At 47.0% G+C, this 13387-nt stretch overlaps 1 protein-coding gene across 1 annotated transcript; it reads left to right on the top strand.

Moving 5' to 3' along the window:
* Positions 1-11475: 11475 nt before the first annotated feature.
* RXFP4 (relaxin family peptide/INSL5 receptor 4) lies at positions 11476-12597 on the top strand. The gene has a single exon (NM_001005844.1). The coding sequence runs from the start codon at positions 11476-11478 to the stop codon at positions 12595-12597; it is 1122 nt and encodes a 373-aa protein (NP_001005844.1).
* Positions 12598-13387: the final 790 nt, after the last annotated feature.

Raw genomic sequence — 13387 nt, 5'->3', positions numbered from 1 at the left:
ACAATTTTTTGTTTATTCTGACAGGTGTATTTTTCCAAATGAATTTCAGATTAAGCATTGTTTTCCCTTTGTGTTGACTCCCTAAAGAGCAATGTTGTTTATTTTTTCCTTTTAAAAAAAAATTGAACTATAATTCACATACTGTAATATTTACTCTTTTTTTTTTTTTTTTTTTGTCTTTTTGTCTTTTCCAGGGCCGAACCCATGGCATATGGAGGTTGCCAGGCCAGGGGTCTAATCAGAGCTGTAGCCACTGGCCCACGCCAGAGCCAGGGCAACGCAGGATCTGAGCCGCATCTGCAACCTACACCACAGCTCACGGCAACGCCAGATCCTTAACCCACTGAGCAAGGTCAGGGATCAAACCAGCAACTTCACGGTTCCTAGTTGGATTCGTTAACCACTGAGCCACAACGGGAGTTCCAAAATTTACTCTTTTTAAAAATTGTGCATGGAGAGTTCCTATTGTGGTGCAGCAGAAACGAATCCGACTAGTATGAGGATGATAGTTCAATCCCTGGCCTCGCTCAGTGAGTCAGGGATTTGGCATTGGTGTGGCATGGGCCAGCAGCTACAGTTCTGATTCGACCCCTAGCCTGGGAACTTCCATATGCTGTGGGTACGGCCCTAAAAAGAAAAAAGAAATTGTGCAAGTGTCATCACTATCTAATTCCAGATCATTTTCATCACCCCAAATGCAGCCCTGCTCCCATTAGCATTCACTTCCCATTTTCACCTCCCACCAGCAACCAGGAACCACTAATCTACTTTCTGTTCTCTGTGGATTTGCCTATTCTGGCAGTTCATATAAATGGAATCACAGAATTCTTTCATTTAGTCTCTTTCATTTAGCACAATGTTTATGAGTTTCAACCATGTTGAAGCATGTATCAGTACTTTATTCCTTTTTATGGTTGAATAATATTCCACAATTTGTTCATCCACTGATTTGTTTATAAATATCTGCTATTTCTTTTTCTTTCTTTCTTTTTTTTTTTTTTTTGTCTTTTTGCAATTTCTTGGGCTGCTCCCAGGGCATATGGAGGTTCCCAGGCTAGGGGTCTAATCAGATCTGTAGCCACCAGCCTACACCACAACCACAGCAACTCCAGATCTGAGCCGTGTCTGTGACCTACACCACAGCTCACAGCAATGCCAGATCTTTAGCCCACTGAGCAAGGCCAGGGATGAAACCCAAAACCTCATGGTTCCTAGTCGGATTCGTTAACCACTGCACCACGACAGGAACTCCTAAATATCTGCTATTTCTATATCTCCTTTACAGAAATGCCTACTCAAATCTTGGCCCATTTTGAAATTGAGTTATTTGTCTTTTTATTGTTAAATCGTAAGTGTTCCTTATTTATTATGAATCCAAGTCACTTCAGATATATTACTTGCAAACATTTTCTCCCATTCTGTAGGTTGTCTTCAATTTCTTGATAATGTCCTTTGAAGCATAAGCATTTTTTTTAATTTTAATGAAGCATTTTTTTTCTGATGTTCTTTTTTTAAAATTGAAGTGCCATACAGTAAATCCTTATTGTTTTTTTTTTCCCGCCACACCCACAGCATGTGGAAATCCCCCAGCCGGGGACTGAATCTGAGCCACAGCTGGGACCTACACTACAGCTGCAACAACATCCAATCCTTAACCCACTGTGCCAATATATCCACCAGCACCCTTTGGAGTGCCACCTTCTGCCTCACATGCTCATTGAATAATTTTTCCAAAGAGAAGCATATGAGGAATTCTGCTGTCGCCTCTAAAAAACAGTTTTATTAATTTTTTTCCCCTACCTACTTACAAGTGGAAATCTGTCAAAAAAGAAAAAAATGGAGCAGCCATTCAGAAAATAGAGTATATAGCCCCGGTTGACCCAGTTCAGCCTCTATGAGCCCAGCCTAGGCTTTGTGCTATGTCCTGAAAAGCCAGGAGGTTTCCCAAGGTAGCTTTAAAATATGATTCCCCCTCCCTCCCACTTACTTGAGCTAGCTTCGGAGAGCCTTAGCTATTTGTATACCTGGAAAAGAAATTGGTAACTAAGAGTAGGTTTGCAAATCACAGACCCTCAGTGGACTGTGGAACTGGCTGGTATGGATTAATCCATTCTTGACTGAGAAATCAGCAGAGACAAAGCCAAACCAGGAGACAGAGTAAAGCTCTGGAGGCCCTGTTAGCAAAATGGGAGGATGTGTTGCTTATTCTTTAGAGCTGTAAGAGAAGCATAGTCCCAAAAGAGATCAACATTTTATTCAAGGTTTCTCTGTTGAAAGGGATCGGGGCGGGGGGGGGTGCATTTTCATAAAGAAAACTCTTTCTCCCTGTAGTCTAAAACGACTTAAGGCCAGGTAGAGGAAAATTAATCCTTTTCTTGTCAAATTTTAGGCCATACCAACTTATTTGCCATACTAGATCATTGTGACTAAAGTTAAGATACCAGGAGTTCCCATCATGGCCCAGTGGTTAACAAATCTGACTAGGAACCATGAGGTCGCGGGTTCGACCCCTGGCCTTACTCAGTGGGTTAAGGATCCGGCGTTGCCGTGAGCTGTGGTGTAGGTCGAAGACGCAGCTCAGATCCGGAGTTGCTGTGGCTCTGGTGTAGGCCAGTGGCTACAGCTCTAATTAGACCCCTAGCCTGGGAACCTCCATGTGCCGTGGGTATGGCCCTAGAAAAGACCAAAAAAAAAAAAAAAAAAAGTTAAGGCACCGATTGGCCATGACTAGACTCTCGACAATTGGAATGTGGATTTCTGAGAGAGCCAGAAGAAATTGGAAAACCCCAAACACCTGGGGTTTGAGCACAAAAACACTCCTCAATGCAACATTTCCCCCGATAAAACGTGATTTTTCATAGGGTCATGGGTGGTCTTAGAGGTGATTTGTAAAATACAACAACCCTTCTCAAATGCAGTTTCTCATTAGGGGCCTAAGGTAAATGCCATTAGGAGAAGAACAGTGGGGACGGGCAAGATCCATCCAGGCTTGGGTTCCTGCCAGGCAACAAATTCCTGCAGGATTAATTTTCCTCAAGAAAAAACAACTCTCAGAAAAAGGCCATGGGAATTCCCATAGTGGCGCAGAACCTGACATAGTGTCCATGAGGATGCATGTTCCATCCCAGGCCTCACTCAATGGGCTAAGAATCTGGTGTTGCCTCAGGCTGTGGTGCAGGTCTCAGATGTGACTCGGATCTGGTGTTGCTGTGGCTGTGGTGCAAGCCAGCAGCTGCAGCTCCAATTCGACCCCTGACTCGAGAACTTCCATATGCCAGGTGTGTGTAAAAAGAAATAAAATAAAATAAAATAAAATAAAATAAAGGCCATGGCTTTAAATCCAGGACATCAAAATCAACATTTGGCAACTATTGCAGTAATTGATTTGGACAAGAATCATCAATGAATACTGAAATTAATGTGTCAAAGTTAGAGTACCAGGATATTTATATAGTCTCAAAGTATCGCCTCACAAGGTATTATTAGTTATAAAAGGGACAATAATACCTTAACAGTGGAGAAATCTTGCGAACACCACTATAAGTGATCCAAGTTAATATCACCAGTGGTGCACCTCCTGATATGCTCTTAAATAATACGTCATGTTGTTCTTGCCCAAAATTTCATAACCTGAGTCTAATTATAAGGAAATAGCAGACAAACCAGACTGAGGAATGTTATACAAAATAACTAGCTTTTACTCTTTTAGAAATATATAACAGGAGTTCCCATCACGGCACATCGGAAACGAATCCAACTACAAACTATGAAGTTCGGGTTTGATCCCTGGCTTCACTCAGTGAGTTAAGGATCTGACATTGCTGTCAGCTATAGCGTAGGTCGCAGACACGGCTCAGATCCTGCGTTGCTGTGGCTGTGGTGTAGGCCAGTGGCTGTAGCTCAGATTGGACCCTTAGCCTGGGAACCTCCATATGTCTTGGGTGTGGCCCTAAAAAGCAAAAAAAATAAAAAATAAAAACTTCCGAAGTCTAATTCTGTCACTGCTTAGATTAAAAGTTTTTAGTGGCTTCTCATTCTACAGGATAAAATCCACGCTTCTTTGCTTGGCTTAACCTCCTCTGTAACGTCGTTATTGCCTCCCCAGCCCATCTTACCTGGTCTTTTCCTTAGTACACTTGCTATAGTGCCAGCCATATGGAAACACTTGCATTTCCCCAGATGCTGCATGCAGCTGCATGCCCACATGTCTTTGATGCCCTGAAATGCCCTTTCCCTGGACAAACGTCTACTGATTTTTCAAGACTCAGTACAAAAAGCATCTCTGTGACTTATCCCTGATAAAATTAAACATTTCCTCTTTTGTACTACTTTCAAACTCTCTATAAGTCTCTACTATAGCACCTTTCATGCCACAAGTATTATTCATATTTCTGTTACTCTACCAAGAGTGAGCTCTTTGAGGACGGGGGCTATATCTTTGGGTTTTGTTTGTTTGTTTTGCTGTGCCTGCAGCATGTGGCAGCATCTGGCCAGGGATGGAATATGTGCCACAGTGGCAACCTGAGCCACAGCAGTGACAATGCCAGATCCTTAACCCACTGTACCACGGGAGAACTCTAGGAGCTACATATTAGTCATCTCTGTGTGCATGGTGTCTGTCACCAGTGGCAGAGGAAATGCCTTTTGGATGAAGGTATGGAAGTTCAAGCTGATGAGGGCCATGTAAAAGAATTTTCATGCATTGCTGAAGCCTTATTCTGAGGTGGAAGTCTGTAAATTGTGATCAAACACTAATGTTAGTGTAGAGTATGGCGGGGTGTCCCACGGAAGAATTGACTATCTGTGTACATGATTGAAGACTTAAACTCTGGCCTTTTTTTTCTGTTTTTTGTTTTTGTCTTTTTGCCTTTTCTAGGGCCGCTCCCTCGGCATATGGAGGTTCCCAGGCTAGGGGTCAAATTGGAGCTGTAGCTGCCAGCCTACGCCAGAGCCATAGCAACGCAGGATCCAAGCCGTGTCTGCGACCTACACCACAGCTCACGGCAACGCCGGATCCTTAACCCACTGAGCAAGGCCAGGGATCGAACCCGCAACCTCATGGTTCCTAGTCGGATTCGTTAACCACTGTGCCACGACGGGAACTCCAAACTCTGGCTTTAGAAGAGTGGTCCCAGGAAGTGCCTCTGCTATGTATGTACATGGGGAGGCATCTGCCCCATTACTTTCCCAGGAGGGTGAATACCTGACATCTGAAATGGAAAGCTACCTTCCAGGTAGGGGAACTTAGAGGACAGAAAGGCTAGGATGCTCAGAGCTACAGCCTGGGATGCCCAGTATAGGTACTCTAGAGTGAACTTGGTCCCCAGAGCAGATGGAGTCAGCAATGAGGTTGTCCTGTTTCAGAGAAGCACACTGCTGGGACTGGAGGCGGGGGCAGGCAGGACTTGGCTGCAGTGTAGATGGACCAGCAATGCTGAACAGATGGAGGAGCAGCAGATGCTTCGGTGAGGCAAATGGGAACAATGGCCTAGTAGCTGTCAGGGCTCTTTCCTTCATGCTTGCTGGAGTATATAGCAGGAATCCATTCCTTTTCATTGTTGAGTAGCAGTCCTTTGGATGAATATACCACAGTTTATTTATCCATTATCCATTTGGGTTGTTTCCCATTTTAAGCTACTTCAAGTAAAGCTGCTGTGAACATTGGTGTACAAGTCTTTCTTTTTTTTTTTTTTCTTTTTAGGGCCCCATCCACGGCACATGGCTAGGGGTCGAATCAGAGTTGTGTCTGCGACCTATACCACAGCTCAAAGCAATGCCAGATCCTTAACCCACTGAGCAAGGCCAAGGATTGAACCCGCAACCTCATGGTTCCTAGTCGGATTCGTTAACCACTGCGCCACGACGGGAACTCCTATGTCTAACTTTTTAAGAAAATGCCAGATTGTTTTACAAACTGAGTATTTCATTTTACATTGCCATCAACAATGTATGAGAGTTTTGGTACCCCTCTTTCTCTCCAACACTTAATATAGTCAGTTTTTTTTTTTTTTTTCATTTTAGACCTTCTAATAGGAATGTACTATTATCTCATTGTAGGTTTGCTTTGCATTTCCGTAATAGCTAGTATGCTGAGCATCTTATGTGCTTATTTTCCATCTCTGTGTATTGTTGGATGAAATTGGATGAATAAAGGATTTGTTCAAATCCTTCACCCATTTCAAAAATACAATTGTTTTCTTATTGAATTTTGAGAATTCTTTAGGTATTCTAAATACAAGTTCTTTATTAGATCTGTGATTTGCAAATATTTTCTTGGTCTGTGGCTTATCTTTTCATTCCCTTAACCATGTTTTTCAAAGAGCGGGAGTTTTTGATTTCAATGAAGTCCAATTTATCAATTTTTGCTTTCACAGATTGTGCGTTTAATGTTGTATCTAAGAAACTTTTGCCCAAAGTTCATAAAAATTCCTTTGTTTTCTTCTAGATACTTCAGAGTTTTAGTTTTACATTTAGATCTATGATCCATTCTGAGTTAATTTTTGTGCATAGTTTGAGGAAGGGATTGAAGTTCTCCCATGCACGCTCTTTTTAAAGTCGGTTTCAGTTGAACCATTTGTTGAAAAGGCTATGTGTTCCTCAGTGAATTGCCTTTGCAACTTTGTTAAAAATTAGTTGACTGTAAATGTGTGGGCCTATTTCAAGACTCTCAGTTCCTTCACGCAGCATTGTAGATCAACTATACTTTAATAAAAAAAATATTTTAGGAGTTTCCGTTGTGGTGCAGTGGAGTCGAATCCGACTAGTAACCATGAGGTTGTGGGTTTGATATCTGGCCTCAGTGGGTTGAGGGTCCAGCGTTGTTGTGGCTGTGGTGTAGGCCAGCAGCTGGAGCTCTGATTCAACCCCTAGCCTGGGAACCTCCATATGTCACAGGTGAGGCCCTCGAAAGCAATATGTATACATATAAATTAATTTGAAAAATAAGAACAAAAAGATAATTCCACTGATTTATATGTCTATCCTTTTGCAAATACCGCACTGTTTCTTGACTACTGTAGCTTTATAGTAAGTCTTGGAATCCTGTACCTGAGTGCTCCAACTTCCTTATCTTTTTACTATATAGTTTGGCTATTTGCATTTGCCATATGAATTTTAGAATCAGCTTGTCAATTTCTCTTTTAAAAAAAGGCTGCTACAAGGGAGTTCCCATCGTGGCATAGCAGAAACAAATCCGACTAGGAGCCATGCAGTTGCGGGTTCGATCCCTGGCCTTGCTCAGTAGGTTAAAGATCTGGCATTGCTGTGAGCTGTGGTGTAGGTCACAGATGCAGCTCAGATCTGGTGTTGCTGTGGCTGTGGCATAGGGTGACAGCTACAGCTACAATTTGACCCCTAGCCTGGGAACCTCCATATGCCACGGGTGTGGCCCTAAAAAGCAAAAAAAAAAAAAAAAAATCTGCTAGAATTTTGACTAGGATTGCATTGAATCCACAGGCCCATTGTGAGGAGAATTGCCCTCTTTATTATTGACTCTTCCAACTCATGAACACAGTATACCTCTCCACTGATTAAAGTCGTCTTTCTCTCAGCAGTGATTTGTAGTTTTCAGTACCAGTATTGTACATCTCTTGTCAGGTTTATCCCCAAGATTTTTATTTTTGATGCTGTCAGCTTCATCTTAACATGGAAAATAAAAGAGATGGATCACTCTCACTGCCTTGCAACTTTTCCGTAAATAGAAGGCTATTATTCCAAAATATAAAAGTTGAGAGACAGAGATTAATTCAGAAGTTGCCCTTTAGCACTGGAGCTGCCCATGCCCCTTTCTCAAGCCTGGAGGGTTTTCTCCAGTAGATCTGACAGGTATGTGAAAGAGTAGAGATGGTGGCTGATTGTGTGGATGTGAGGTCAGGGATCTGGCTTAGGGTCAGGTCTCCTACTCCTGCCATTTGTAGACCTCCTCCAGGCAGCTAGTGTCTGTCTCTACTGCTATAAGTACAAATGCAAAGATCCCTTCCCTTTGTGCTCTGAGGCGGGATCACTCAGTCCCTCCCGCCTCCTCCCCCAGTTCCTCTTTTGCCTCGGCTTTGGAGAGCAGGACAGGGATGCCTGGTAGGAAAGACTGAGGGAAGGGAGGGTATTTGGGGGTCTGAGGAACTGAAACTGTGTCCTGGTGCTACAGAGACACTGCGGACCCCATTGATCCTCAGCAGGAACTCCTGGAAGTCCTTCTTATGGAAGGGAGACACTGTAATCTATCCCTACAGGTCCTTGGAGTCTAAGATAGGAAATGGGGCTGGTAAAGTGTGGCTCTAAAGGGTAATGTGAACATGAGGGATGATGAAATCGTTTTTGTTGAATCCAGTTTCTCCTCATCTCCCTGCAGTTGTGAGTGAAGAGCACTGAGAGCAGAGCTGTCATGATCCCTTGGTCCACATCCTGCTGCTGTTTCCTTTGGCAGCTTAGGTGCGTCCCAAAGGCAAGACTGGCACTTCCGGTACTTGGCAAGGGGGAAGAGATTATAGGTAGAAAGCAATGCCCAAAGGGTTTTTGTTTTTTGTTTTTGTTTTGTTCTGTTTTTTGTCTCTTTAGGGCTGCACCCATGGTATATGGAAGTTCCCAGGCTAGGGGTCAAATCTGAGCAGTAGCTGCCGGCCTACACCACAGCCACAGCAACTCGGGCTCTGAGCCATGTCTGCCACCTACACCAAAGTTCAGTGCTCGGGATCAAACCCATGTCCTTATGGATACTAGTCAGGTTCGTTACTGCTGAGCCACGACAGGAACTCCCCCAAAGAGTTTTGTGATGTAGTGGAAAGAGCTATGTTCTAGGAGTCAGATGACTTTTATCTCAAATCCTAACTCTGCCACCACTTCCCTAGTGGCCTTGGGCAAGTCATTTTTACTTCCCATAAAATGAGAAGTTGAACTAGATGATCTTAAAGATACCACCCATCTCAAAAAGCTTATTATAGAGAGTTCCCATCGTGGCTCAGCAGAAATGAATCTGACTAGTATCCATGAGAATGCCGGTTCAATCCCTGGCCTCACTCAGTGGGTTAAGGATCCAGTGTTGCTGTGAGCTGTGTGTAGGTGGCAGACATGGTTGGATCCCCCTGTGGCTGTGGCTGTGGCTGTGTGTAGGCTGGCAGCTGCAACTCCAATTCGACCCCTAGCCTGGGAACTTCCATATGCCTTGGGTACAGCCCTAAAAATCCAAAAAAAAAGCTTATTATACTTTACGAGGAGAGGAACCATATTATGCTTTTGTCTTCCTAGCATTTAGCACAGTGCCTGGCATATGGTAAGGGCTTAAGAAATGCTGTGATTAGTGAGTGAATGAATAACTCAAAACAAAATACTAGAAAAGTGAAAAGGCTCAGTGAAATTCTCAAACTTGGCCAGTTGGTGGCACCACCTTTCTATATAACCACAAGGGAGTATTGCTAGTCTCAAACCAATGGAAAGGGTTTAGATTAGAAATGAATAAAGGTAAGAAAAAGAAATGATCAGAAGCCCAGATATTTCTTTTTTTTCCCCCCATCTTTTTAGGGCCACACTCGCAGCATACAGAGGTTCCCAGGCTAGGGGTCGAATCGGAGCTGTAGCTGTCAGCCTACATCACAGCCACAGCAACGCCAGATCCACTACACAACTCATAGCAATGCTGGATCCTTAACCCACTGAGCAAGGCCAGGGATGGAACCTGCGTCCTCACAGATACTAGTCAGATTCGTTTCTGCTGAGCCATGACAGGAACTCCCCAAAGGACCAGATATTTCAAATGGGAAGCAGAACCCTGAAATTCTGACCTGGCTTCTGTTTCTCAAACCAAGAGAAAATAAGTCCAAAGCATTAAAAGACACCTTGGCTGCCAGATTGGCAAGGTGATGCTGGATGGGTGGGAGTGTAAACATGGCCCTGAGAGACAGAGTGATTGGCATGAAGTCACGCAGGAGCACTCCCTGAGGCCAGCAGGTGACCCCTGGGGCTCACCTGAACTTGGGCTGGGCACTCCCCTTCTGCTAACCACTTCACACGTATCCCTTGCTGAAGGACCCAAACATCCTGGCACGCAGTCTGGATCTCTTTCACCTCTGGGCTTCTCCTATAGGGTTCCTCAGACCAGCTGTTGATTATCCTGACAGGGCTCCTCTCCTCCCCCAGCATTCAAGGGAACTGAACATCAAACATCTTAATGGGTTGGCACAGGGCAGGAAGGTGTTGAATATTTTGGAATCCTTGAAAAAGCATTATTCCTTTATCTGCACCCTGCCCTCCACACCCCCATCTCCTCTCCTTTCTCTCATCACAGCAAATTCTGCAACGGTTAGGGCTATGGGCACAAAAGGGAAGGACCCATTGAGGCATTTTTTCCAATTAGGACTGAGATCATGAGGAGACAGGATGGGGTGTGGTGAAGGTGTATCTCAGCATCCGCAGCTCTGAAACGCGGTTTGGGGGTTGGAGGAAAGAATGGAGGCACCATTGACCTCAGATTAGAGCAGGAAAGTGTGAAATGGCTGTGGGCGTTAGTGATCGAGGCTAGCAGGACTTCTTAGCAGGAAGAGAACCAAGGGCATGCCCCAGGGCCACTCAGGTCCTCATAGGCTGCATTCCCAGTGGGGAGGGAACAGGAAGCTGTGACTTCCTCTCCCCTTTTCTTCCCTGCTTTTAGCCTCAAGGTCACTTGCTGCTGCAACGAATTCCAACCTGTGTTTTCGTTGGCACTGTTCCCTGGCCATGGTGTTAATAACTGCTTAGTACCTTGCTCCCTTCTGCCACAAAGGCCCCCAACTTTTCCTTTGAAATAATAACCATTTGTGCAAATAGCAAGGCACAAAGTGCCCTTTCATATGTGTCATCTCATTTTATCACACTAATCCCGTGAAGAGAGATTTTAATTTGAAAAATTTAAGTAAGGAAACTGAGGTTCAGAGGAGGGAAGAAATTCACTAAAGTCACAGAGTGGTAGTAGAATTGGGACTCCAGAGCCTTGCCTGCCCCTACGCCCCCTCCCAGCCCACCTCCCCAGGTGCCCAGGGAGCACTTTCTGCAGAGAAGGGGGCCCCTGAACAGTTAGGAATAGAGGGGGTTATAGTTTGGTTCCTGCCATCCCTCAGATGGGGTATCTCTGGTCCCCTCCCTGGGTGGAGGCTTGGGGCTGCCCTTCATAGTGGGATAATTTCCCCTTCCCCATTCCCTCTCTTCTGCATGGAGACACACGCACGCACGCAGGCACGCAGGCACGCTCGCACTTATCCCAGGGTTCTGGTCCTCCCTCACCCTGCCCCACCCACCCCAAGACCAACAGAGAAGAGGCAGGTTGTCCCTCCAGGACCCGCCCTATGAGGTATGACCGTGGGCTGGGCCTCCAGGCAGCCAGAGGCCCCAGAGAAGCAGAGAAGCGCTCAGATCTACAGCAACCTGTGGAGCGCCCTAGGCGGCCCCTACCAGCCTGGCAGACACTCGCTGGCCCCTCTGCCCTGCACCACTGACATCTGATGCCCTGCGATGCCCACACCCAATACCTCTGCCCCCCTGCCCGCTTTCTGGGTCAATGCGTCTGGAGGCAGCGTGCTGAGTGCTGATGATGCAACGATGCCTGTTGGATTCCTAGCCCTGAGGGTCATGGTTGCCCTGGCCTATGGGCTTGTGGGGGCCGTCGGCTTACTGGGAAATTTGGCTGTGCTGTGGGTGCTGGGTAACTGCGCTCGGAGAGCCCCTTGCCCACCTTCTGACACTTTTGTCTTCAATCTGGCTCTGGCAGACCTGGGGCTGGCACTCACTCTTCCCTTCTGGGCAGCTGAGTCGGCGCTGGACTTCCACTGGCCCTTCGGAGGTGCCCTCTGCAAGATGATCCTGACAGCCACCGTCCTCAACATCTATGCCAGCATCTTCCTCATCACGGCGCTGAGTGTTGCCCGATACTGGGTGGTGGCCATGGCTGGGGGACCAGGTACCCACCTCTCGCTCTTCTGGGCCCGTGTGGCCACCCTGGCAGTGTGGGTAGCAGCTGCCCTGGTGACGGTGCCCACGGCTGTCTTTGGGGCTGAGGGCGAGTTGTGTGGCGTGCGGTTGTGTCTGCTGCGCTTTCCCAGCAGGTATTGGCTGGGGGCCTACCAGCTGCAGAGGGTGGTCCTGGCCTTTATGGTGCCACTGGGCATCATCACCACCAGCTACCTGCTGCTGCTGGCCTTCCTGCGACGGCGGCGACAGCGACGGCAGGACAACAGGGTTGTGGCCCGCTCCATCCGCATCCTTCTGGCTTCCTTCTTCCTCTGCTGGTTCCCCAACCATGTGGTCACTTTCTGGGGTGTCCTGGTGAAGTTTGACTTGGTGCCCTGGGACAGCACTTTCTACACCATCCATACCTATGTCTTCCCTGTCACCACCTGCCTGGCACACAGCAACAGCTGCCTCAACCCTGTGCTGTACTGCCTCCTAAGGCGGGAGCCCCGGCGGGCCCTGGAAGTCACCTTCAGGGACCTGAGAGCAAGGCTGTGGCCGCAGGGCCGGGGCTGGGTGGAACAGGTGGCCCTAAAGGAAGTGGGCAGGCGGTGGGAGGAGATCACCCCTAGGGATGGTGGCCCTTCTGCCATGCCCACCAACCGGGACAAAGGGACAGCTGGGTGAAGGGAGCAAGCTAATCCCCCTCTTTCTGGGGGTCTGCCAGGTCAGGTGCAGGATCCACGCATCCCAGGGAGAGAAAAGCTGGCTTCTCTGCTGTAATGTAACGCTCTCAGGGAGAGTCTGATCTTTGATCCCCAAGTCTGGCAGTGGGAGAATGGGGGAGGCCGGGGCCCAGATCAGGGCCGGGTAGGAAGAACCAGAAGTCTCCACGTGGAGATGGGAATGAAGAGGATCTGAGAATAAACCTCTGGAGCATCCACAAAGTGTGTGCACCTTTCATCCCGGTTCCACCTCCAGGTCAGTGTGGCCTAAAGGTTTCTTTGTCCCGTGTCTGCCTCCTGTGAACTTTTCTAGGAAATTTTCCCTAAGGGTCCTAGGCTAATTGGCTCTATCCTCTCCATCCCACCTCCCTCACCTCAAATGGGTATACCCTTGTCCTTCTTCTGGTGTTGGGGCCAAATGTGGCCTCCTCTGGCCATCTCTACTTTCTTACCATCTCAGTAGTGCCCTCAGAAACTTGGTGCCCACAGACACCTCAGCTGCAAAAGCTGTAGTTCCCCCTGCAGGGAGATGCCTCGTGTGGGGTCATGCTGGATGCCTAGCTCCAGCCAAGCCTGGAGTGCAAACCCCTGTTGCTGGCTGGGCGTAGCCCATGCGTTTCTCCTTAAATCAGGATTTGGGAGGAAGAAGAGAAGATAAGGACAGGCCAAGGATGAGGGTGGGGCATAAGGAGGTGAGAGATTGGAGAGCGCTTGGGAGGAGGGGAGGCCAAAGGTGCAGCCAGAGGAGAGGA

The sequence above is a fragment of the Sus scrofa genome, chromosome 4, assembly GCF_054392235.1.
Source record: "Sus scrofa isolate SSC_HxYL_T2T_F1_AM1 chromosome 4, Sscrofa_HxYL_maternal_Yorkshire_Landrace_v2.0, whole genome shotgun sequence".
Classification (NCBI taxonomy): domain Eukaryota; kingdom Metazoa; phylum Chordata; class Mammalia; order Artiodactyla; family Suidae; genus Sus; species Sus scrofa.
Note: the sequence above shows the minus strand (reverse complement) of the source record. Positions and strands in the feature narration are given on the sequence as shown.

What these genes read in the sequence shown, in the direction of transcription:
- RXFP4 (NM_001005844.1), top strand. Translation starts at nt 11,476, where the DNA reads ATGCCCACACCCAATACCTCTGCCCCCCTGCCCGCTTTCTGGGTCAAT.